Here is a 24,637-nt window from a genome sequence, read left to right as displayed (position 1 = left end):
GCTACAATTTATTGGACCAGTCCTGGATTTAACCTCGGGAAATTCCAAAAACTTCAGAGTGCCCAATGTCTGCCGGCCTACGACTTCCTAAGGTTGCTTGGACTCATGGCATCTTGCGATTTTCTTGGGCCAGAAGCCCATCTGAAAATGTGATGAGGAGAACCATTTTGGCAACCATGGCTGGAGACGACAGTTTTGACAAACGCCTCCCTCTCAGGGTGGGGGAGCGCACATGAGAGAGCTTTCAATAAGCGAACACTGATCTCAGTCGGAGTCCAGACTCCATTTCAACCTTTTGGAGCAGAGGGCAATCAGACTAGCGCTTTGTTACGAGAGAAAAGTGTCCTTATAATAACAGACAACACAGTGGCATGCATTACCACAACAAGAGGGGGTGTAGGGCCATTGCTCATGTGCAGAGGCAATGCAGCTCTGGTTCTGGCCACTAAGAAGGATAACTCTTCTGGTAGTTCATCTAGCCGAAGAAAAGAATACGGCGGCGGACGCTCTGAGCAGGCAGAACATGATCTCCCATGAGTCCGTACTAGCTCAGGAAATATAAAGAGATCTTTGCCCTTTGGGGAACCCCTCAAGTGAATCTGCTCGCGACCTGGGTCAACCGGAAGTGTGAACTGTTATGGTCCAGGGAATTTCCCCAAAGAGGAGCTCTAGGAGACACATTCGTAGTGTACTGGGAATTTCCACTCCTGTATGTGTTGCCGCCAGACCCCGTCATTCCACACATAATACGGAGGTTGTGGAAGTTCGGGAAAACCATGATCCACATTGCCCCGGATTAGGCCAGGAGGACGTGGTAACCGGACCTTCTCAAAATGGCCATCTGCCCTCCAATTAGTCTTCCCCAAAGAGAGGACCTAATCTAGTAAGAGGGAGGTCGCATTCTTCTCCCAGAGATCAGGACTCTCAACCTTCATGCCTGGTATCTGAAAGGGTGAGATATAAGGATTGGGACCTTCCGGAAGACATAATGTAAGTGTTGCTTTCGGTGAGAAGACCAGCAACTAAATCCCTGTACCACTGCCGTTGGAATAGATTTTGCAGCTGGTGCAGGGAAAAGAAACTAGATCCTTTCTCATGTAAACTTACCCAGGTTTTTTATTTCCTACTTCACTTGACCCATTCTGGGTTGCAAGTAGCTACAGTGAGGGGCTATTTAGCAGCCCTTTCAATTTTCAAAAGATCTCCGGATGAGGGATCATATTTCAAAGTACCCATTGTGACACAATTTCTGAAAGGCTTAAGTGTTCCCGCCTACTCCCTTTATCGTGCCATTATGGGATCTAAACCTTGTACTAAGAGGTTTTATGGGAGCTCCCTTTTGAGCCCTTTTTAGTGGTTTTCACATCTGCCTGTAAGGTAGGTGAGCTTCAGGCTCTATCTTCCTAACAACCTTTCACGACCTTCTCCAAGGATATGGTCGTTTTAAGGGTTAAGTCATCTTTCTTGCATAAGGTTGTGTCAGAATTTCATTTGGCACAATGTATTGCACAACCATCTTTTTAACCTCCTCCTCATCCATCCCAGGAGGAAGAGAGACTCCATTGTTGAGACCCAAAAGAGGGATCTAAGTTTCTATATCACAAGGACTGCAAATATTCACCAAGATGATCAGATTTTTATTGGTTATACTGATCATAGATTAGGATTAGTTGTCACAAAACAAACCATTTCTAGATGGATTGTTATGTGCATAACTGAGTGTTACTGATTGGCTGGCAAGGATTCACCTCAAGGTCTCGGGGCGCATTTTACTAGAGGTGTGGCTACTTCATCGGCTCTTGAAAGAGGTGTACCAGCGAGGGACTTTTGCAGAGCGGCAACATGGAAGCCCCTGCATACATTTAGTAAATTCTACTGTGTAGATTTTTTTTCAGGAGAGGAAGCCAAATTTGGCAAAGCTGTCCTCTATAACATTAACAAATAAAGTACATTCTTAGCACCCTCCACCAAACTCAAACTGCTTTGGGAGTCATCAAAGATGAGGAATACATGGAAGGATACAATCCATTGAAAGAACAAGTTACTAACCCCATATAACGTTCCGTCAACTGTGTGTTCCTCCCACGTATTCCTCATCACCCTCCCATCCATCCCCTCTTGCCTAGAACTTCTGTGTTTTCCACCTTCCTTTCTCACATCAAGACCATCTCCTGGAACTCGGCATGCTACTTAAGGCAGGGAAAAAAAAAGAACTGAGGTAATGGTCAGCGCGCGTGCCATATATATATATACATATATATATATATCAGCGTCAACGTCACGAAAGACGCTACGGAGACCGTCGAGGACCAAGATTCGACTCTGCACGACGCTTGACCCTATGAAAAATTCCGAAGCATACTGCAAGCAGACTTGAATATATCAAAGATGAGGAATACGTGGGAGGGAACATCCAGTCAAAAGAAAGTTACCAGGGGCAAGTAATTTGTTCATCTCTCCACCCACCCCACACCAGAGGGTTTAGTGGCGCAGACTTCCACAGTGTCTACAAGGCCATCCTGTCGACATTGATTTTCCCGACCGCTAGGAAGCCGAGGTTGACGCTCTTCTAATCAGGAAGCATGGCCCCAAAGGCGGTCAAAACCTCTTGCGGGTTCGCCAAATTGACCTTTTCTCTGTGGTAGGACAGTCGGGCCTGGACATCTCGGACTGCGTTTCCAGATCCATGGGGTCTGCCACAGTGCTAGGAAGGCAGGCATAACTGCATACTTCAGGCTTCTCGCCGAACGGACAGGTTTTTCTTTTTTCTTTACATTCGGATGTTTGGCCGTATCGTTGGTTTTCTTATGCAGTAGCTGAGCTCGCAGGGTGCCTGGGGGGGTGTGGGGGTGGGGCGGTGAACTGAGGTACAGGAGTGTAGTGATGCAGTATATGTACGACAACCAAGGTCACATCCGGGACCAACCGAGGTGGGCTATGCCCCCCTATAGAATTGGCCTATCTGATGAGTCTGAGGAGACAAATCCATAGAAAGAACATTAAAGTAAATAATTTCTCCTTCAGTAGATCAATGATTTTTTTTTTTCTCCTAGATTCATGATTGGACCAATTGTAACTTTGTGTCGCCCCACTTACCTCTACCTGAGAGTTAAGTCTTGTTGCTCTGACCATGCTACACACGTTTAAGAGTGGCTTGGCTTCCCTTCATTGTCAGTTGTTTTAGCCTTCCCTTCAGAGTTAGTTGTTGTAGCATCCACATAAGAGGGTGGTACAAAAACTGCCTTAACAGGAAAGGTCTACATATGGCACTTTACTACTTTTATGCATACACTGTGTCTTGCAATGTGTTTATCACAAAAGTACTTATTTACTCTGTTACGTTAGATTGAAGTGTATATTTTACACAATGCCCACCTAATGTATTCTCTGGGATACAATTTGGGACAAATTGTACCTTGCTGCCTACCTATGTCCTCCCTTGAGGTGTAGCAGACTGCTCTGACATGGCTACCCTGAGAGAGTTTGGGCTGTCTTTTGGTGTAAACAAAGTTGTGCCATTAGGTTAGATGGTTTGCCATCCCTCTTCAGAGGGCTGTAAAATAATCTCCCTAACACCTTCTGACAGATACAAATATATATGATTAACTAGTATTAGCTCCACCTTTTCTCAGCTGATCAGCGCTTCATAAGTATGTCCAAAATACATGAAAAATGAATCTGCCACAGTCTCTAGATTAGTCCTGTTACTGTGTTAACGTCTGAGCAAATAAGACTAATGGAAGGTTGTTGCATGTTTTGTAAATATTGCTAATCTGCATTGACGCTAATACTGAGTGTTTGATTTCTTTATAGGCCCAGATTTTGTTATTTGTGATGAAGGACATATTTTAAAAAATGAAGCTTCTGCGATTTCAAAAGCCATGAACTCGATACGAACGAGGAGGAGGATTATCCTTACGGGAACACCACTTCAAAATAATCTGATAGAATGTAAGAAATGGTTTCATACCCAAGTCTCAGATTGTGAATTCGGATAACTGTCATACATGCAATGAGAATGTGTATTCTTTGCCAAGCTTTGAAATCTGTTAAATTTAGCATATTAATTTAGTCTTTTGCAGCTTTTTCATGGAAAGATTAATTTATATTTGGGTGATGACATGTATATATATTTTTTTAAGTTTCAAAATGTCTTCTTTTGGATTCAGTGTTGCAAGACATGCCATTAACAGAGAAGAACAGGGGCCGATTGGCACACTGGACGGGCGAGGCCCTGGAGGGTGGCTCCTGAAGCCCACCCTGGGCTGGCCCCACCTTGCTGGATGCGTAATTTGCAAACAATCCCATTGCTATCCCGGCGCCAGCCCGCCACAGTCAATCTAAGACCAATGCCAAACTAACTGGCACGCCAGACATGTCACACCGGGCCACTCCACCAAACGTCCAAAGAGACGCCCCCTCTCTTCCACTTCCAACTTGTGAGCACCACCACCCTCGCGAAGACCATTGCTTGTCTCAAACCCTCTCATGCTGCAAAGGAGACATCTGCCCCGACTCATCGGTGAAAGTGTGCAGGACCACTACTCCCCCCTCTTTGCTACTTTTATTAACTCATCCTTTGCCACATGCACCGCCCCCTCCCCCTTGAAGGAATCTTGGATCGCTCCCCTGCTCAAGAAACCCACACTCGACCGGGCTGTCCCGACCAACTATCGACCTATAACAACTGTCCCTTTCCTCCTGAAAATGATGGACATAGTTGCCTACCTGCAAATCCAGGCATTCCTGGATCTCCACCACATACTAGGCACACAACAATCCGGTTTCCGCCCTAAGCATGCTACCAAAACAGCACTCAATCAGTTTGGTGAATCTAACAACCATGGCGATTTCTCACTACTACTACTACACCTGTCTGCAGCGTTCGACGTTGTGGACGAGATCCTGTGCCAGACTCTCACCTCCACCCATTTCGAATGGATTGTCCTCCCGCGTATTCCTCATTTTAGATACCTTGTCTCCCTGCTTTGCTGCTTCGGTAAAAAAAATTCACCAGAGGGCGCTGTGCTCGAAGCCGCCGAGTCGTACTCCCTCGAGGGCCGCCGCCGAGCGTCAACGTCATCCACTGTTTAAAGGGCTTGAGCCACGCCAGTTAGCTCAGTTCTGTTTTTCCAAGCACTGCTTCGTGTCACAAAATGGCGTATCAGATTTCTTTGATGAAATGTCCTCGTCGTCGACTCCAACTACACCCAAGACTTGTTTTAATAAATGTCTAAAGTGTGGAAGAAAAATGTCGATTACCGATCCCTATTGTAATTGCCTTTCGTGTCTGAGCCCTGACTATCGGGTCAACAAATGTGGTTCCTGTCAGGCTATGTCCAATAAGGCTCTTAAGGAACGGAAAGGTAAGCTGGCAGTGGGGGAGGAATCTTGTACTTCTTGAAAAGACAGAGATTCGCGAAGGTTGAGCGGAAAGTCTAGATACGGGTCGAGGAGATGAAGGTCTAAAAGTCGCTCGAGAAAATCCTCCCCTCCTTCGTGCAAAAAATCGAAGAAGCGACGGCATAGGTCTTCCTCGTCCTCTTCCTCCTCGTCTGACAGAAGGGTTATATCCTACCCTTCCAAGCACGATTTCCCTGAAAAATGGGAGGCCTTTAGGGCTTGGATGCTAAATATTTTCGAGAATGCGGCCCAGACCCCTGTGAAAAAGCCACGTGAAAATCATGCCCATGCCCACTCCAAAAATGACAGAGGGAGATCAAAGACCAGGCAAGCGAGATCCGACAAAAAGTTGAGGGTGTCATTGGAAAGTTCTCCGACACCTCACGTAAAAAAAGTGAAACCACTGGTGAATAAATCGGGGGTGACGGCCGACAAAATGGCGTCCACATCGAAGTCGAATATCGACTTGACGCAGCCTTCGACAACAGCGTGGAAGCCGCCACCAAAGTTGGCATCGATACCTTCCGCGACAGTGTCGAGGCTCCCCTCGACGATGTCAAAGCCTCCTTTGGTAAAGTCGAAGCCAGCGTCTATTTCATCAACGCCTTTATCGAGGCATTCACCACAAAAATATCTTCCATCCACAACCCAGGCAAGAATTTTTCAGATCTATGTCGTCTATTTATGAGGAGCAGTCCTCTGAAGAGGATGTTACTTCATCTGGAATTAGATTTGGAGCCGAGGAGGTTCCTGAGGAACTGATGGACCCAAACTCTAAGATGGCTGATCTTTGATTGGCTTCAGACGGCCAGTGGCCTAGATACTTCCCCTGAAGTAGAGTTTGATAAGCCAGACCCTGCAGATCATGCAGACCCTGGGTATAGAAACCTAATGGGGAGGGTCATTGACTTAATGGGATGGAAAACAGCTTCCCCAAGATTTGACCAGGACGATATGACAGACATCCATAATGAGGGACCTCCAAGGGTCCCTGTCCTCCCTTTCCATAAGGCACTGCAAAAAAAGGGTGATGGCAACTTGGGATACCCCAAACTCTGGGCCTGCAGTAAATAAATGTTTGTAGGAAATTACAGGTCATCTTCATCAGATGCTGAGTACCTGTCAAAGCATCCCTCGCCAGAACGATTGGTGGTACAAGATGCAACCTCCACTAGACAGTCAGCTTATCCTTCGATACCACCTTACAGGGATGACAAAAAGTTGATGCTTGGGCCCGGAATGTCTTCTCCTAGGGCAGCATGGCCCTTAAACCTACGAATGGAACTTGCACTCTGGCAAGATTTACATACACCCTGTGGGACTGTATGACATCAGCGGCTGAGGACATCTCGGAGGGTGAGGAAGGGGATGGTTTCCTGGCGATAGTGAAATATGGGAAAGAGGCTATGGAGGAATGCCTCCAGTCAGGACTGGACACTGCTGATCGTATAAGAAGGTTCATGGCATCTAGCACGGTCCTACGCAGATTTGCATGGCTGAGGAAATCTGGATTTGCACCTGATGTGCACTCCAGATTACTGAAAATGCCCGTTGACGGCTTGAGGCTGTTCGGTAGCAAGGCAGACGAGAGCTTGGAGAATCTGCAGACATCTAAAGCAACAGCTAAATCACTGCTTTAAGACAGCCTCAGCAACACCCCTACACAGGGTAATCTTGCTGGAGGAGCCGTCCCTTTCGTTTCTACTCTTTTGGAAGAGGGAGGGGACAGGCCAGTCAAAGAGGCCAACAGAGAAAACCACCTCGTGGTGGAAGAGGGAAGAGTGCTAGATCAGCCCCAGCAGTGGCTACTACCTCCTCAGCCTCTGCTGCAGCCGCTGCAAAGCCACTCTGAGGTCTTAACCCACAAGATCCCGGTGGGAGGCAGGATCACCTGGTATCTGAAAGAATGGCGGGGCATTACATCAAATGCCTGGGCGCTAGAGATAATGACTCATGGTTACTGCCATCCTTTTCACCAAAGACCTCAAGATCATCCATCGGGAGCCAATATTGTCAAAATTCCAGTCCTGCTCCTTGTGCAGGAAATGTCATCCCTGCTAGAGAAAGGTGCAATAGAACATCTACCTGTAGCGGAGAGGAACAAGGGTTGGTACTCCCAGTATTTTCTCATTCCCAAAAAGGACAGAGGATTGAGACCCATCTTGGACTTAAGAAATTTGAACAAATTCCTCAGGAAGGATAAGTTCAAGATGGTGACCCTTTCTCAGATCCTTCAGGCTCTTAGAACTGGCTGGTTTCTTTGAACCTTCAGGATGCTTACTTACATGATATTATATGATATGGTATTTGTAACGCGCCTATACACAAGTGTTTCAAGGCGCGAGTGCCACTCCATGTGCCAATCCATCTCAAGCACAGAAAGTACCTGAGGTTCGCGGTTCTCACTATCCATTTCGGGTTCTGCCATTTGGGCTGACCTCTGCTCCAATGGTTTTCACCAAACTGTTGGCTGTAGTGGCAGCGAGTCTCAGGAGAGGGGGAATTCACATCTACCCTTAACTGGATGATTGGTTAATCAGGGAAAGTTCACACGAACGAGCCCAGGAACATCTGACCATGACCTGCCACTTCTTGCACAGACTGGGCTTATCCCTCAATTACAAGACGTCACAAATGATTCCACGCCAAAGACTCTTAATTCATCGGAGCAGTCCTGGATACTTCTCAGGCAAAGCCTCGCCTCCCGAGGAGAGAGCTCACCACATTCTGCAGATGGTAACAAGGTTTCAGAATGCCCAACATCTGCTGGCCTTCGATTTTCTGAGGTTGCTGGGCCTCATGGCATCCTGCATTTTCCTGGTGCCAGAGGCCAGATTGAGAATGAGATCCCTTCAATGGGCCCTCAGGACTCAATGGTGCCAATTTTAGGGGGAAATGTCAGATCTTCTGCAAGTCCCGGCCAGAGTGGCTCAAGATCTTGTATGGTGGGCTTGCAAGGAAAATATCCTCAAGGGAGAACCTTTTTGGGAACCATGGCCGGAGATAACGGTAGTGACGGACGCCTCACTCTCTGGGTGGGCAGCCCACACCAACGATCTGACAATCACCGGTCGTTGGTCTCCATCGGAGTCCAGACTACACATCAACCTTTTGGAGCTGAGGGCAATCAGACTAGCGCCGAAGGCCTTTCTACCCTCTGTACGGGAAAAGAATGTCCTGATAATGAGACAACACAGTGGCCATGTACTAACTCAAAAAAGAGGAGGCTTAGGATCACTAACACTGTGCAGGGAGGCAATGCAGCTCTGGTTCTGGGCAATGCAAGAAGGAATCTCTGTCGGCAGTTCACCTAGCCTGAAAACAGAACACGGCGGCGGACACTCTTAGCAGGCAGAGCACAGTTTCTCATGAAAGGGAACTAGCTCACTTCAAGAGATCGTTGCCCTTTGGGGAACCCCTCAAGTGGATCTGTTCGCGACCGGTGTCAACAGGAAGTGCGAACTCTACTGCTCAAGGGAATTTTCCCCAAGAGCAGCTCTAGGGGATGCGTTTGTGGTGGAGTGGGTATTTCCAATCCACTCCCAGTGATTCCTCATGTAATCAGCAGGTTGAGAAAGTTCAGGAAAACCATGATCCTAATTACCCCAGATTGTGCCAGGAGATCGTGGTACCCGGAACGTCTGGACATGTACATCTGCCCTCCAATACGTCTTCCACAAAGAGAGGATCTTCTCTCGCAAGAGGAAGGTCAGGTTCTCCATCCAGAGGTCAAGACACTTGGTCTTCACGCATAGTTTCTGAGAGGCTGAGATATAAGGATTCGGACGTCCCGGATGACATAATGGAGATTTTGCTTTCAGCCAGCAATAAAATCCTTGTATCGGTGTCGTTGGAATAAGTTCAGTAACTGGTGCAAGGATAAGAATGTTGGTCCATTTTTATGTAATACCCCTACCATACTTTCTTTCCTTTTGCACTTGGCCAATTTGGGGCTCCAGGTTCGCACTATAAAAGAATATTTAGCAGCAATATATATCTTCAAGCGCTCCTCGGAAGATGCTTCTTATTTTAAAATGCCCTTAGTCACCCAGTTTCTAAAAAGGACGGACAAATGTGTACCCTCCAACACCTTTTCAGGTTCCCATCTGGGATTTGAATTTAGTTTTTAAATTTCTCATGTGCCCCTTTTGAGCTTTTACGTTCTTACCAGTTAAGGCTCCTCAGTTTGAAAATCTTTTGCTAATGGCTATAACATCAGCTCGCAGGGTGAGCGAGTTGCAGACACTCTCTTGTAAGCCTCCTCAAACCATTTTTCATAGGGACAATGTCATTCTAAAGGTCAAACCATCCTTCTTACCTAAAGTAGTCTCTGATTTCCACCTGTCACAGAAGATTACCTTTTTTTTAAAAATGTATTTTTATTTTCAATAAAACCAAACAAAATAACACATATTACAACTGTTTAGGACGTACATAATCAGCATCAAACCATCACATTATACAGTATAATTCTCCGTCCTCCCCCCTCCCGCCCCACAAACTAGAGCCGGCTCACTCATGTCATCTATGGGAGCATTATCAGGTATCGCAGTGCTTGTGCACTGTTAGGGAGAATTCTCTGTTTAGGCTGAATTTCCTAACCTAGTGAGTCCCCCAGCAGCTTTGCTGGATTTTTGGGGTTTATTTCTTTCTCCTGCCAAGAGTGAGACTCTTTTACCCTCACTCTTGGACATGATTTGAGTGTGTTTCTTTGGATCTAGAAGTGTTTAATGGGCTATGGGGTCTTTTACTCCATAGGGTTTCATGTGTTTTGTGATGCGTTACACAGCACCCTCAGTGCAGTAACACAGGGGTGTCATAGTGACCCCCCAGTATAGACTCCATACCCTGTTGCTGACTACTGTCTCCCAGGGCATGTAAAGTCACCATTGACTTTACTAGTCTTAAATTCTGAGCAGAACCAGTACCAACCATCATATTGTGGACGTACTGGCTGGGGCAGTTCGATTGCCCCAGGGTCTGTTAGTCGAGGGGGCACGTCTCCCTCCCCCCTGATCGAGTTTTGGCTGGTGGCAGTGGATAACACTTTTTATATTCAACCACGAATATTTTCCTATGGGATTTCCCATTGTTTTAGGCTACTATCTTTATTTAATTATTTACGGTAGCCTCGAACATACCGCAGGATTATTTAATATTAATTCTCCGGTTGGTATTTTTTGCCAAAACTTGATTCTAAAATGGCGTTTGTGTTGTCTTCTGTGACTCCAACCCAAGTCGAGCCCTTTGTTCCACTTTTTGGTGGTGCCCCTATGTCTGGGGTACTTAGGAGGGGTGGAGGGGAATTTAGGCACCCTGGACTGAGTTGCCTAGGCAACTCAAGTCGCACTCCGTCCTGATTGGCCCAAGTGGTGAGCCGGCCGGCTCACCACTTAGCATGTTTGAGTGACAGCTAGGCTGAGTGAATGGGGGTTTACTGCATAAAAGCAGTGCTTTGGGGACTGGAACTTCAGAAGTCGCCACAGGACCTAAGAATCCGACGAGGGAAAAGCTGAGCCGACCTGCCACGACACCACTACCGGTGGAGCCCTGCTGGACCGTCTCACCACTTTTTCCCAACGACAGAGGAGATCTCCCGCCATAGAGTCTTCTTCCTTTAACTGGTGGGGATAACCAGTTTCACCGTCTTTTCGCTTTCCCGACGTATCTCGTGGCCCCGTGCCAAGCACCCCGGCAACCGGGATACCACGTTTTACCACGACCGTGAGTCAAAGGTACCACCTTTAACCGGAAAACTCTGCGGCTGGTTTCTGCCCTGGTAGTGCAATGACCTTCATCTTTCCTCCGAGTCGAGATCTTCTCTTCCCCTGGACGACGGCGCAACTTGCACCCACTACCAGGAACAACTGCCACCGCTGGAGGATCCTTCCCACTTAATGTACCGTGTCCCGCCTGGCTTCCCTTGCTACCGACTGTACAGGGTAGATTTAGCCCCCGCCTTTCGAACCTGGGTTAGCCTGGGGCGCCTTGGCTAAACTTTTCTAAGCCTCTCTAAACGCTTTTCTGAACCCTCTGCAAGACTTTCTAAGCCTAGTGCAACTGTGTGATCTTTGGCGCATTTGTGCTCTGCTCTCTCTGAGTGGGCCCAGCCTTTGGACTTTGGCTCACCAGTGACTTTTTGCTCTCTGCCTTGCTAACAGTGTTCTGGAATCGTAGAGTGGTGTACCTCTTTATGTTCTGTTTTTTTTCCCTCCCTTTTTCACAAACTTATTAGAGTGCAATCTAGTTAAGCGCTCACCTCTGTATGAAAATAAGTGGTGTTTGTACTGTGATTTACTGATAGGGAAAAAGGGGTGTATATATCATAATAGTAAATGTGTTTAGAATATTTTACAATAAGAGTGCTGGAGTGTTTAAACTGTGTCTTTTTAAATAAATAATTATATACTTTGATACCAAAGCTCTGGTCAGTGTTTGCTTGTATTATTTTATCTGAGTGCCTATTGAGTATACTTTGCATACTGCCTAACTCTTCTTGGGGGAAGTCTGACTGCTCAGCCACAGCTACCAGGTAAATCTGGGTGGTACAGACTGCTACCAAGTGGGTTTACTGCCAACACCTGTAGTCTTAAATCTTTTGCAGTGGTCCCTAAGGGAACTGCACAGGTTTCTGCCTAACACTGGTGTACAGTGGTGGGATTTGTATTGAGTATACACTTTAGAGTGCTTGAGGATACCTTAGTACAACTAACCACAAAGCTTAGCACTGAAAAAGTAATCTTTCTAACATGTCAACTATGGAAACTTATAGTCCAGAGTCCCTTGCTACAAAAACTGCTGATTGTTTAAGAGTATTATGTAAGCATAAGAACCTCCTGACTAAAGGCAAGAAAATGGAGTTAATAGAAAGGTTGTTAGCTAACCAAAGTCTGGATGATGGGTCTGAGGAACCTAACATGCCAGAAAATGTAGATAACAGTATAGAAATTGATATTGATCAAAATGTTGTTAATCTTGAGGAAGAGTCAGAAGAGGAGGGTGAGGCTGCTGTGACCGTCCCCCCTAGGCCTCTGTCTGCTCTACCTGCTGTACCTACTGGGCCTTTACCAAGTCCCACACTAAGTCCTCAATATCTCGAATTAGAGAAAATGAAACTTGAACTAGAGTTCAAGAGACTGAATACTCTGGCTGAACAGAGACATCGGGAAATGAATCAAGAACTAAGGATAAGGGAAATGGAGCTCAAGCATGAGCTAGAAATGAAGAAATTATCTGTTGAAAATGCTTCTCTCTCTGGCTCCTCTAGAAGTTCCAGTCCCAAAAGACCCCGGATGCCTAAAGAATTGGTTGGTATGTATGAGCCTAAGTTGGATGTGTTGGGTTGGTTGTCTCTGTTTGAATATAATCATGGGCTCCAGAACATCACAGGAAATGACTTACTCACCTGGTTGTTCTTTAGGCTTCCCCCTGTTGCAACTGATGTGGTAATGGAGTTGGGGGAGGAGGATAGGAAAGAGTAGGAATATGTGAAACTAGCTCTGATAGCCAAATTTGGGAAGACCCCTTCCCAGTATCTTAAGAGGTTTAGAACCCTCAAAAAGAATGATGGTACCCCTTGGGCTACCTGGGTGAGTGAATGTTTGAAAAATTTAGAGGGATGGATTAAGGGTTACAAAGTGAACACTTATGAAGGTATGAAGAATCTTTTTATGTTCGAGTCAATTTATGATGCCTGCTCTCCTGAGCTCAGACAGCACTTTGCTGATTCAAAGGAATTCGATTCCAGAAAACTAGCTAAGGCTGCTGACTTGTGGGTTGCCAACAGGGCCACTCACAAGGATTCAGGGGTCACTCAGAAAAAGGATGAGGGAAAGCAGCCACCTAAAGTGAATCCAGAGAACAAAGCTCACCCGTATCTTCCTCAGTGTGGTCAATGATGTGGTGTAGCCTCCTATGGTTATCTGTGATGTTCCTGCCGGGGACATATCCCGTCTGGTCTGGGTGTATCAGCTTATCGATCACTCTCTTCAGCCTATTGGCCAGCACTGCCGTAAGTATTTTGCTGTCCTGATTCAGCATGGACAAGGGTCTGTAAGACCCACACTCTGCGGCCGGCTTGCCTGGTTTTAGGAGTGGGATGATCATCGCCTCGCGAAGGGACAATGGCAGTTCCCCCTGCTCATAGGCCTCGTTGAACATAGCAAGCAGTGGCTGAAGCAGCTCCTGTTTGTATGTCTTGTAAAACTCGCTAGGCAACCCGTCCATCCCGGGTGCCTTATACGTGGGCAAATGTTGGATCGCCACCTCCAGCTCTTCCGAGGTGATAGGGGTGTCCAATTACGCCCGCTGTAGGTCGTCCAGGGTGGGCAGCTCTATGTCCTCTAACGCTCTAACGTGTCCAGTATGTCTTGGCTTCTGTCTTGGCTCCTATCCTCCCCTGCGTCCTCATATAAGTGTCTGTAAAACTTGAGGAACTCCTTGTTCACCCCCTCCTGGGTATTACAGATGCGACCTTCCTCATCCCTTATCTCACTGATCACTGTACTGGGGGGGTCTCACTCTTATACAGCCAGGCCAGCAATCTGCCCGGCTTATCGCCCCCTGCGTGTAGCCTCGCCGTGTATTTCTTGTAATTTTGTCTACATAGCGTATCCCAGAGTCCACTGCAGGTTAACTGTAGGTCTTTTATCGTATCGCTATTCTTCCGGGCGGTATCCTCATGCCGCATGAGGCCCTCCAGCTCCCTTTCCGTTTCCTGAAGTTCCCTTTCAATGCCCGCCTGGAGCCCTTTATATTTCGAAATGGCTACTCCACGCACCACCACCTTGAACGCCTCCCATACTGTTCCAACCGAGCGCACACTGCCCATGTTTATATCAAAATATTCCTTGATGGCCTCCCTCAAATCCTCCCGGAACCCCTCATCTTGTAATGCCTCAGTCCTAAGTCTCCATGTCGGGATCTGCGCTCTGGGGGGGTTGGTGTCGCCACTCTACCACCAACGGCGAGTGGTCAGATAGTACTCGGGCCTTGTATTCCGCTCCCACCATTTCTCCCGCTATCTCAGCCGCTACGAACGCATAATCTAGCCTCGTGTGCAGGTCATGTGGTGCTGCATAGTGCGAGTATTGCCTATCCATTGGATGCAACCTTCTCCACACGTCTTCTAGGCCTAGATCTTTTAACAATGTCCCCAGTGCTTTGGCAGCCGGCGCCGGCTTCCCCGCTCTGTCGACTTACCTATCCATTTTGGGATTCAAGGTGCAATTAAAGTCCCCTCCCCACACCACCGCACCCCCAACCAGGGGGCTAATTTTGCTGTAAAGGGATCTAAAATAAGCCGCTGTATCATGGTTGGGGGCCTACAGATTTATGATATGCACTTCCCTGTTCTCCAGGAGTCCTGTCACCGCCACCATTCTGCCCTCTAGGTCTACCGTTGAGCTAAGCACCTGGAGCGGCACGTGCGGCGCCACCCAAGTGATAACCCCTCTAGCGTACGCAGAATACGTAGCCCCCACAACATGTCCTTTCCATTTTCGCCTGACAACCTCCAACTTCTCCCTTGTGAGATGAGTCTCCTGCAGCAGGGCCACATCAATGTGCATCCTTTTTAGATACAGCATCACTTTTACGTTTCAGATAGCTATTAAGGCCCCGTACATTCCAGGTCACAATTCTGAGGTTACCCGATGCCATCTACTCGGTTTGTTCCCAACCCACCTCTCCCTTCAATGCTTCCCTTGATGGTTTGTTTTCCGGCTCTCCCCCTTAACCCCTCTCAACAGATTCCCCCCTCCCTGTTCCCCAACTCCCATCCACTGCACACAACACAGCCCCTCCCCCCCACCCTGCCCTACCCCAACAAATGCCCAGCTCCATCCCTGGATCTCGGGCCCACCCGCGTCTGGTCCTGTCCCGTTGCCGAGGACTAGGACCCCGCGGGGCGTCACCGATCTAACAGTGACCTAACTAAGTTTCTGATGTTTGTTAATCTGCTTAGAATCACATGCTGTGCATAGGTCTGACATCCAGTGGTCACTGCGGAGTATTGCATTTTGTTTTTCGTAGTCGAAAAAGGGGACGCCGACAAGGCGTGTCTGTAACACTATCCCTATAGTGACGTGCGTTGTACCCACAATCTCTCACGCGTCGAGGTCCCTCAGATTGTTTTTTTCCGCCCAGCTTCTGGTCGCCTTACGCGGAGCTCCTAGAGAGACATTGTAAATACTTACTACGGACCTCGGTCCTTAATTATACTTATTATATTGTTAAAGATCCCTCCCCTCGACGTTAGCTGTGAAGCTGTTTCTCCGCCAAGTTTTCGACGGAGGGGAAGAGACGGAGGAGATCCTTTGGCGCTGCCGAACACGTGGCCTGGCCTCGCCGGCCAACATACAGTAGGGAGAGTGGGGGTTCGAACTTTTATCTTCCCTTTGAGAATGTCGTTCTTTCTCCCCTATCTTTCCCTTGGGGTTATCACCAGTTGTTATTGCCTCAGCTTTGGAGAGGACACCTTTTAAGTTTTGCCCACGCTGTAGGGGCAAATACACTTGGAAGGACAAACACAAGCTCTGTAATCGTTGATTGCCCCTCGATCATAAGGAGGACAGCTGCGCGGCCTGTAAGCTCTTGAAACGAAGAACTCTTAAAGAACGAAAAGTTAAGAGGTGGGCGGACTACGCTATGTCGAAGTCAGTTTCCTCACCCGCCGCCGCTGTTACAGAAAGTGACGAGGAGGGTGATAACTCGACATCCGTTACGGAAGTCATTAACCCCCAGAAGGAGCGCTTGCGCTCCTCGACGTCTGTCCCCGGCCCGACGGGCTCGGCTCACGCCCTGCTTATGGGGATGAACATCCCGGCGACAAGGACGCACATAGACCCCATAGGCCTAAGCACACAACCCACGGCTCTTCTTCGTCGAAGACGAAGGATCCATCAGTGCCGAAGGGGACGCAGGGCACTCCGGCGTATACCTCAGACCGTAAGGGTCTCAAGCCCCACCCGCAAACACAGGCGCTACCTCAAAATCATCCGATGTAATGCTCCATAGAGCGGCCGTCGAGGAACAACGCGTAACGCAGGGAATGTCGACACGAGAGCCCTCTACTGACAAACTCGTTGTCGAGAGCCTGGCGAGAATTGTTTCCGAAGACAAACGTAAGCGGACGACGAAACAAACGTCGAATACCGCACAAAAAGCTATGGAAACGCCGAAAAAGCACAAGAGTAGCCAGGAACTGCCCCCTTCATCTACGGGCACTTCTGAACTACCGGAGGGCTTTTCAGAGGGCGACGGAAACCTTTCTTTGATGTTGTGGGAGCGTTTTAAGCGTTTTGAAGGTGAAAACACTGATTTCCCCCCTCTAGACTATTCAAGGGTCCCCCATGAAACCCTTGAAAGACTCCATTCTTGTATGGAGAAAATGGAAAGGTTTTTGGGAAGCCAAAACCCACCCACACCCAAAAGACCAAGAGAATGGCCCTAGGATGACCCTAGGGTCAAGATTCCTAGGCTGTTTCCCCCCTTCTACAGACGTATATGACCTCACTGAAGAGGAGCAATACCTCCAGGAAGATGAGGAGTGTTTGGGTGGAGAGGAAGAACATGAGGAAGAGGGGTTTGAAGAAGATCCTTACACTAGTGCAGGAGCTTTTGAAGAAGATACAGCTACCTCGCAGCCCTGGCAATCCCCATCAGTGCAGCCTTGGCAATCCCCATCAGTGCACTCAGACCCTGATGTCTTTCACCCTTCTCCTCCCAAGGATTCACCTATTGGAAACACCTCTCCCATAGATGACCAACCTTCACTTAATGCACTATTGCGCAAGGCAGCAGCGCATTTTGAAATAGACACAGGGGAGACTCTTCCTGACAGACTTTGTAGAGAAAGTTATTAAAGAAAAAGCCCCTGTTAGTCAGTCTATTCCGCTCCTGGCTTCTATAAAGAGAAGAATAACTCCTTCCCTTTCCAATCCTGCCTTAGTCAGAGGGGTCAACCCTCGGATAGAAAAGCTCTTCAGCCCTTCGTCCTCTGACCCTTTGTACATCAGAGGACATTCTATTCCGGACTCCCTCATAGTTACTAATACAAGAAAAAGAGCGGGGGTACCACTATTCACTAGTGAGGCACCACCTGACAATGAGGGCAAGAAGCTCTATGCACTTGGGAAGAGAATCACGACCTCCGCCGCCTTCTCAACTAGGATTGCAAATAACAATTCCCTACTAGCTAGCTATGCAGATGCACAGTGGAGCAAGCTGCGCAGCGAAGCAGAGGACGCACCAGAACCCCTGCGTTCACGCCTGTTAGCTATAATCTCAGAGCGAACTCTTGTAAACCAGGGCATCGTAAAGAACTCCTTAGATGCCGCAGAGACGGCTGGCCGTTCCCTGGTTCAGGGAATACTTCTCAAACGCCATGTCTGGCTGAGCAATTCGGGATTTAAGCCGGAAACCCAGGCTTCCCTGATAAATAAGCCCATAGAACAAACACATCTGTTTGGGAAAGCAGTTGATGAGGCCTAGAACATGCGAAGAAAGAGTTTGATACCATCAAGACTCTTGACCAAATTTCTAGGCCCCCTAACAGACGCGGCTATGGCAATAGACGCTCCTTTCGTGGCCGTCGCCAGCAGCAAAACCAACAGCAATTTTACTCTGTTACCAACTGGCCCTCTAATCAGGGTAACAACACCCATTTCAGTCAGAGGCCAACGCCGTGGCAAAGGAAGAGGTTGCGGCTCCAGCCCCAAAGGTTCCACGCCCAATACCAACAAATGACCCGAAGATTCGGGTCCCCTCCCATGCATCACCGGTCGGGGGCCGGCTAACATCGTTCCTTTCAGCATGGGAGGGAATATCGTCAGACCGCTGGGTATTATCCACCATAGCCCACGGATACTGCATCGAATTCAACGGTTCCCCGATGTACAGACCCCCACGGAACCGACGCATGACACCGGAACACCTCACCATTCTTCTTCAAGAAGTAGAAGAGCTACTAAAAAAAGAAGCTATAGAGGCTGTCCCCCTATCTCAGGTAACAGAAGGTATTTATTCAGTGTACTTCCTTGTACCCAAAAAGGACTTAACCATGCGCCCTGTATTAGATCTGCGCCCAGCGAACAAGTTTGTCAAACCCCAAAAGTTTCGTATGGTGACCTTGCAGGAAGTAATCCCACTGTTATCACAAGGGGATTACATGACAACACTAGACATGAAAGATGCATACTTTCTTATTTTAATGTTGCCAGCGCACAGAAAATACCTCAGGTTCAAGATAGAGAACAAACACTACCAGTTCAGAGTACTACCCTTCGGGATAGCATCTGCACCAAGGGTATTCACGAAAGTACTGGCAGTGGCAGCGGCCCACCTGCGCAGGTTCCATCCCGGTATACCCTTACCTCGACGACTGGCTCAGAACAGGGGATTCTTACGAAACATGCTTCTCCAATACCCAAAAGACCGTAGACCTTTTGTCCCAACTGGGCTTCTCCATCAACGAAAATAAGTCCAGCTTAGACCCCAGCCAAATCAAACAATTCCTAGGGGCTCTAATTCGAACAAAGGACGACCTTGTCTTCCCCTCCAATGAGAGGGTCCAAAACATGCTGTTTCAGATCCCCCATTATGTGGCAGGTCAAGAGGTGACGGTACGCAAAGCAATGCGCTTGCTAGGGATGATGGCGTCATGTATTTATTTGGTACCTCACGCGCGCCTGCGCCCAATGCAAGAGTGGCTCTACAGCCAGTGGTGTCAGGCCAGCGGACAATGGGACGATCTAGTGGTGGTCTCGCAGGCCTTGGTTCTCTCGCTACGGTGGTGGACAAAAGAAAACCTGTTATTTGGGAAAACTTTTGCCACACCCGCAGTGGAAGCCACTCTAACCACAGACGCATCCCTTACAGGATGGGGGGCTCACCTATCCCATCAGACTGCTCAAGGAGCATGGACTCCGAGCTTAGCATCCAAGCATATAAACCTGCTGGAACTACTAGTGGTGTTCAAAGCACTGAAAGCCTTTCAGGAACACCTACAAGGAAAGACAGTGATGGTCCTCACAGACAGCACCACAGCCATGTACTACCTCAACAAGCAAGGGGGCACTCACTCTCCAGGACTGTCCAAGCTGTCCCAGAATATATGGAAGTGGGCTCTCAAACACAACATGTTCCTACTATCACAACATGTACCAGGGGAACTGAATCTGCTAGCAGACAAACTCAGCAGAGACTTCCCCCTGCCCGAAGAGTACGAATGGCAATTGCACGAAGACATCGTCTTAGACGTCTTCACGCAATGGGGATTCCCGGAGATAGACCTGTTCGCAACTCTGGAGAACTCACAATGCCAAAGTTACGCCTCCAGGTACCCCCAGAACCAGTCCAAGGGGAACGGTCTGTGATTCAATGGTCAGGGAAATTTGTTTACGCCTTTCCCCCGACTCCCCTTCTCAACAAAGTGGTGCACAAGATGCACCAGGAGCAGGTTACCATGATACTAGTGGCCCCAATGTGGGCCCGGCAGCCATGGTTCGCTCACTTGATGGAGATGTCCCTATCTCCCCCAGTGAAACTTCCCTGCCCGTACAACATGCTGTCACAGGACAAGGGCAGGACACTGCATCCATGCCCTCAGACCATGAACTTAGCAGCCTGGCTCCTGAGATCATAGAATTTGGACATTTACAACCCCCGCAGAGATGTATGGACATCCTCAGGGAAGCCAGAAAACCTAATACTCGCCACTGCTATTCTAGCAAGTGGAAAAGATTTGTCATCTGGTGTAGAGGTAAGAGCATCAACCCGGTTGACTGCTCTCCCACTAACATTGTTCTGTACTTGACCCATTTACTGGATTCAGGTCTAGTGTTCAATTCCATTAAAGTCCACCTAGCGGCACTTTCTGCATACACCACTTCCCAACTTAAAGTGTCGAGGTGGAAGATACCAGTTATCAAGGCCTTCATGGAGAGGGTAAAGAGAATACACCCTCCGATAGCTAACCCAGCTCCCGGATGGGACTTAAATGTGGTACTTTCTAGACTCATGGGCCCTCCTTTCGAACCCATGCACAACGCAACTCTTAAAGACCTCACTCTTAAGACTGCTTTTCTAATAGCTATCACCTCCATTAGGAGAGTAAGTGAACTACAGGCTCTTTCTGTACTAGACCCCTTCGTAACAGTTCACAAGGATAAGGTGGTTCTACGCACACACCCAAGGTTTGCACCAAAATTCATCTCGAAATTTCATGTAAACCAGTCAATAGAACTACCAACGTTCTTTCAAAACCCTTCCAGCTTGGGATAAAAAAGTCTGCATACACTAGATGTACGCAGAGCCGTCATGTTCTACATAGAAAGAACCAGACCACTGAGAAAGACTAATCAGCTCTTTGTCTCTGTGGCAGCAGGAAGAGAAGGAGATGCAGTTTCAAAGTCCACTATATCTAGATGGATTGTTCAATGCATCACTCTCTGTTACACTCTTGCTAAGAGAGAACTACCCTTCAAGCCAAGAGCACATTCCACTCGAGGCACTGGGGCTTCCATAGCGTTCATTGCAAATGTTCCCCTTGAGTCCATCTGCAAAGCGGCTACCTGGAGTTCTGTGCACACCTTTACAAAACACTACTGTCTAGATGCACACTCTAGATCTGACTCCCAGGTGGGACAGGCAGTATTAAGACATCTTTTCTCTACTGTTCCTTCTCATAACCCACCGTCAACTCCGGGTACTGCTCGCTAGTCTATGCACAGCATGTGATTCTAAGCAGATTAACAAACATTAGAAGACAATGCATTACTTACCGTAAAAGCATTTCTGATGGTTGTATCTGCTTAGATTCACATGCGCCCACCCTTCCTCCCCGCTTGGATGGAAGGAACATAGACATCCTTTTCTATATTTCTCTCTTTTCTGTACTCACTCACGTCTAGAAGGCTCCCTCAGGGCAGAAAAATACAAACTGAGGGACCTCGACGCGTGAGGGATTGTGGGTACAATGCACATCACTATAGGGATAGTGTTACAGACACGCCTTGTCGACGTCCCCTTTTTCGACTACGTAAAACAAAATGCAATACTCCGCAGTGACCATTGGATGTCGGACCTATGCACAGCATGTGAATCTAAGCAAATACAACCATCAGAAATGCTTTTACGGTAAGTAATGCATTGTCATATTACTATTGGGTACAAGGGATGCCTCCCAGGAGCTCCCAGTCTATTTTAGGATTGGTGCGTCCTGCGGGTCCAGCCAGTTGATACTACAACACACTCGCCACAAGCTTAATACAACTCTATAATCAAGTCCTAATGTCTTGGCCATGTCACCCTAGGTGCCACAGCCGTCCGCTACTTATCTCCTGCAGCTCCCATCTTGACATCCGGTTCTTGAGGTCGGCCCTGCATGTCCAGCCAGTCCATTGCCTCGGTCTGCGTCTCGGAAAAAAAGGGATCTTGTCTTATAAAACACTTTCAAATTGGCTGGGTAGAGCAACATGTAGCGATGGCCTGCTTCCTTCAGCCCCCTTTTCACCGATCCGAAGTTCATCCTACTACACTGTACAAGCAGCGTATAGTCCGGGTAGGCCGTGATTTTTGCGGAACCCTTTTCAATCGTTCCTCCCCTCCAGAAAAATTTGAGGATCTTCTCCCGATAATTCAGGATCTTTGCGATCAGCGGCCACAGGGTTCTCCAGGGGGCGGTCTCCTTGTCAAGGCCCTGTGCGCCCTTCAACCGCGAACCCCTGGGTCAGCACCCTGCCTGTTATCTCCTGTAAAAGCATGGATTCCACGTATTCTGTGGTGTTTGACCCTTCCATACCTTCCGGCAGGCCCACTATACAGATGTTATTGCGTCTGGCACGCCCTTCTGCTTGCTCAGCTCTGTCCTCCAGATTGCCCACCCATTGCACGAGGGCATAGAGTTCCTTTCCATGTGCGGTGCACGCCTCTGTGTTCGTGGCCATCTCCTTCTCCAAAGCCCCAGTGCGCTCCGCAATCGTTCGCACGTCCTGTCTCAGCAGGTTCACCTCCTCCTGGGCCGCTCCGATCTTGAGGTCCAGGCCCTCCTGCAGCTCTTTCATTGCCTGGCCCAACTTAGTCTCCCAGGCCACCTTTAAGTCTGCAATCGCTGCCAGCACCTCCTGGATCGTGCCCGGTGTTTCCACCGCTGCCGTGGGGGTCTCCTTGCTCTTGCCCCCCCCCCTCCGCTTCTGGGGGCGACCTGGCGTAGGTCTCCATCGTGGACTGTCGGATCCTGGGTCTAACCACTTTAGAGGACATCCTGCTATGTTAGCTGGGTGAGTGCTTGCAGTGCCTCCCATCGAACAAAGGTCCGCGTGGTCACGGACCACTCTCAGCAGGCCAAGCATGTACTTGTATGTACTTCTCTTCTCTCGCGCCCAAAATGGGCCGTCTACTCCAATGTGCTCGTACCCTCTTGGTGTCGTGGCCCGGTCTCTGTCGTGTTCCTTCCGTGGCCAGTGCTCGAGTGCGCTCACCTATTCGCCGCACTCCCTTTGTTCCCCCTCTTCCGTGATCACAAGGCCATCCGGCCCACAATGCCCAGGCCCAGAGGGGCCGCTCTAAGTGCAGGGGATCAGCAATTGTCCTGCATCGGCCTCAACCACTGGCCTGCGCCGATGTTTCGTCTGACTCTATGGGATTTCTCCCATCTTCCCGTGTATACAGAGTTGATCCGCTGCGCTGTGGAAAACTGCAGCCACCACCGCCCGCTCGTTCGCGTCAGCCCCAGGATCGGCGGCCACCTGATTGGTGCGCTGCCACAATGAATCCTCCTGGGTTCCGCCAGCGTTCGTTACGATTACGCCACTGGCCCAGCTTCGGTTACCAATGTGCTTGATGAGTCTCGGCAATGTACAGTCCGTAGGTTTTACCAGCTCCGGGTATGTGTGCCCACAGATGTGCGCCGCCTCAGTGAAGCAACAGCTCATTCCGGTCAAGTGCCGCGGTCTGCTTCTAATCGCTGGTCTTGGAGTTCGATGCAGGGGCTTTACAGGACCTACATCTCGTTACCCCTGTTGTCCTCTTTGTCTCTGCCGCCATCTTGTTCCACTCGCAGATCCGGGGCCCGCAGACGAGTATAACTCATTGTCCTCACCCTCCACTTGCATCAAAGTTTCAGCGAGTGTAGCCATCATCTTCACACGCATGGGCATTTTTTTTCAGTGCTGGCCGGTTCCCGTGCACGCACTTCTCCTCCAGGATCATTGTAGGATCAGCAGAGCTCCACGAGAGCACGTCCCTTTACATGGCCGTCCAAGCCACGCCCCCCAAGATTACCTTTATCATCTTTTTACCCTCCTCCACATGCACGTAAAGAGGAGAGATTGCTCAAACTTGACCAAAAAAGGGCTCTCCGTTTCTATATTTCTAGACTGGCAAATTTTCGACAATGTGACCAACTGTTTGTAGGATATACTGGACACAAATTGGGCTTTGGAGTGTCTTAGCAAACTCTATCCAGATGGATAATTCTAGAAATCTCAGAGCTTCAAATTGGTTGGGAATGAGCCTTCATATGGGCTGAGGGTTCATTCAACCAGGGGCATGGTAACTTCCATGGCTCTTCAGAGGGGTGTTCCGGTGCAGGACATTTGTGCGGCGGCCACCTGATCGTCAATGCACACTTTTGTGAAGCATTACTGCCTGGACACTACATCATATCAAGGAGGTCTCTTTGCAAAAGCCATCCTTCATTCAGTTCATGATTGAAATATCTGGTACTCCCTCCTCCAAATGATCTATCTAAGATGAAGAATATACGCTTTGGATTAAGGCGCTATATAAATAACACATCATTATCATTATTATTATCATTATTAATACTTGGAGGATACAATCCATTCGAAGAACAAGTTACTTACCAACTGTAACGTTCTTTCAACTGGATGTTCCTCCCATGTATTCCTCATCGACCCTCCCAACTTAACCCTCCGTACAGTTTACCTCAGTTGCACTCAAACTTCCTTAAGCGCCAAAGGACTTTGAAAGCTAATGCGACCATTAACACCGTAAAAACAGAACTGAGCAAACGGGTGCGGTTCGAGCCGTTTATACTGCGGATGACGTTGATGCTCGATGGCGGCCCTCGAGGGACTACGACTCTGTTTCTTCGAGCACAGTGCCCTCTGGTGAAACATTGTTTCGGAAGCAGCAAAGCTGGGAGACAAGATATGTAAGAGTAGGAATACGTGGGAGGAACTTCCAGTCGAACAAACGTTACAGTTGGTAA

General features: G+C 48.5%; 1 protein-coding gene across 1 annotated transcript in view; it reads left to right on the top strand.

The window, feature by feature from the left end:
- ATRX (ATRX chromatin remodeler) overlaps positions 1–24,637 on the top strand; it is a 2,430,811-nt gene that overhangs the window by 1,552,641 nt on the left and 853,533 nt on the right. Inside the window, exon 20 of the mRNA XM_069612585.1 lies at positions 3,814–3,951. Within this exon, the coding sequence (XP_069468686.1) occupies positions 3,814–3,951 (138 nt within the window). The remainder of the gene's footprint in view (positions 1–3,813; positions 3,952–24,637) is intronic.

This window comes from Ambystoma mexicanum, chromosome 5p, assembly GCF_040938575.1.
Source record: "Ambystoma mexicanum isolate Mex_15411 chromosome 5p, UKY_AmexF1_1, whole genome shotgun sequence".
NCBI classification, from domain to species: Eukaryota; Metazoa; Chordata; class Amphibia; order Caudata; family Ambystomatidae; genus Ambystoma; species Ambystoma mexicanum.
This window is presented reverse-complemented; position numbering and strand designations above follow the sequence as displayed.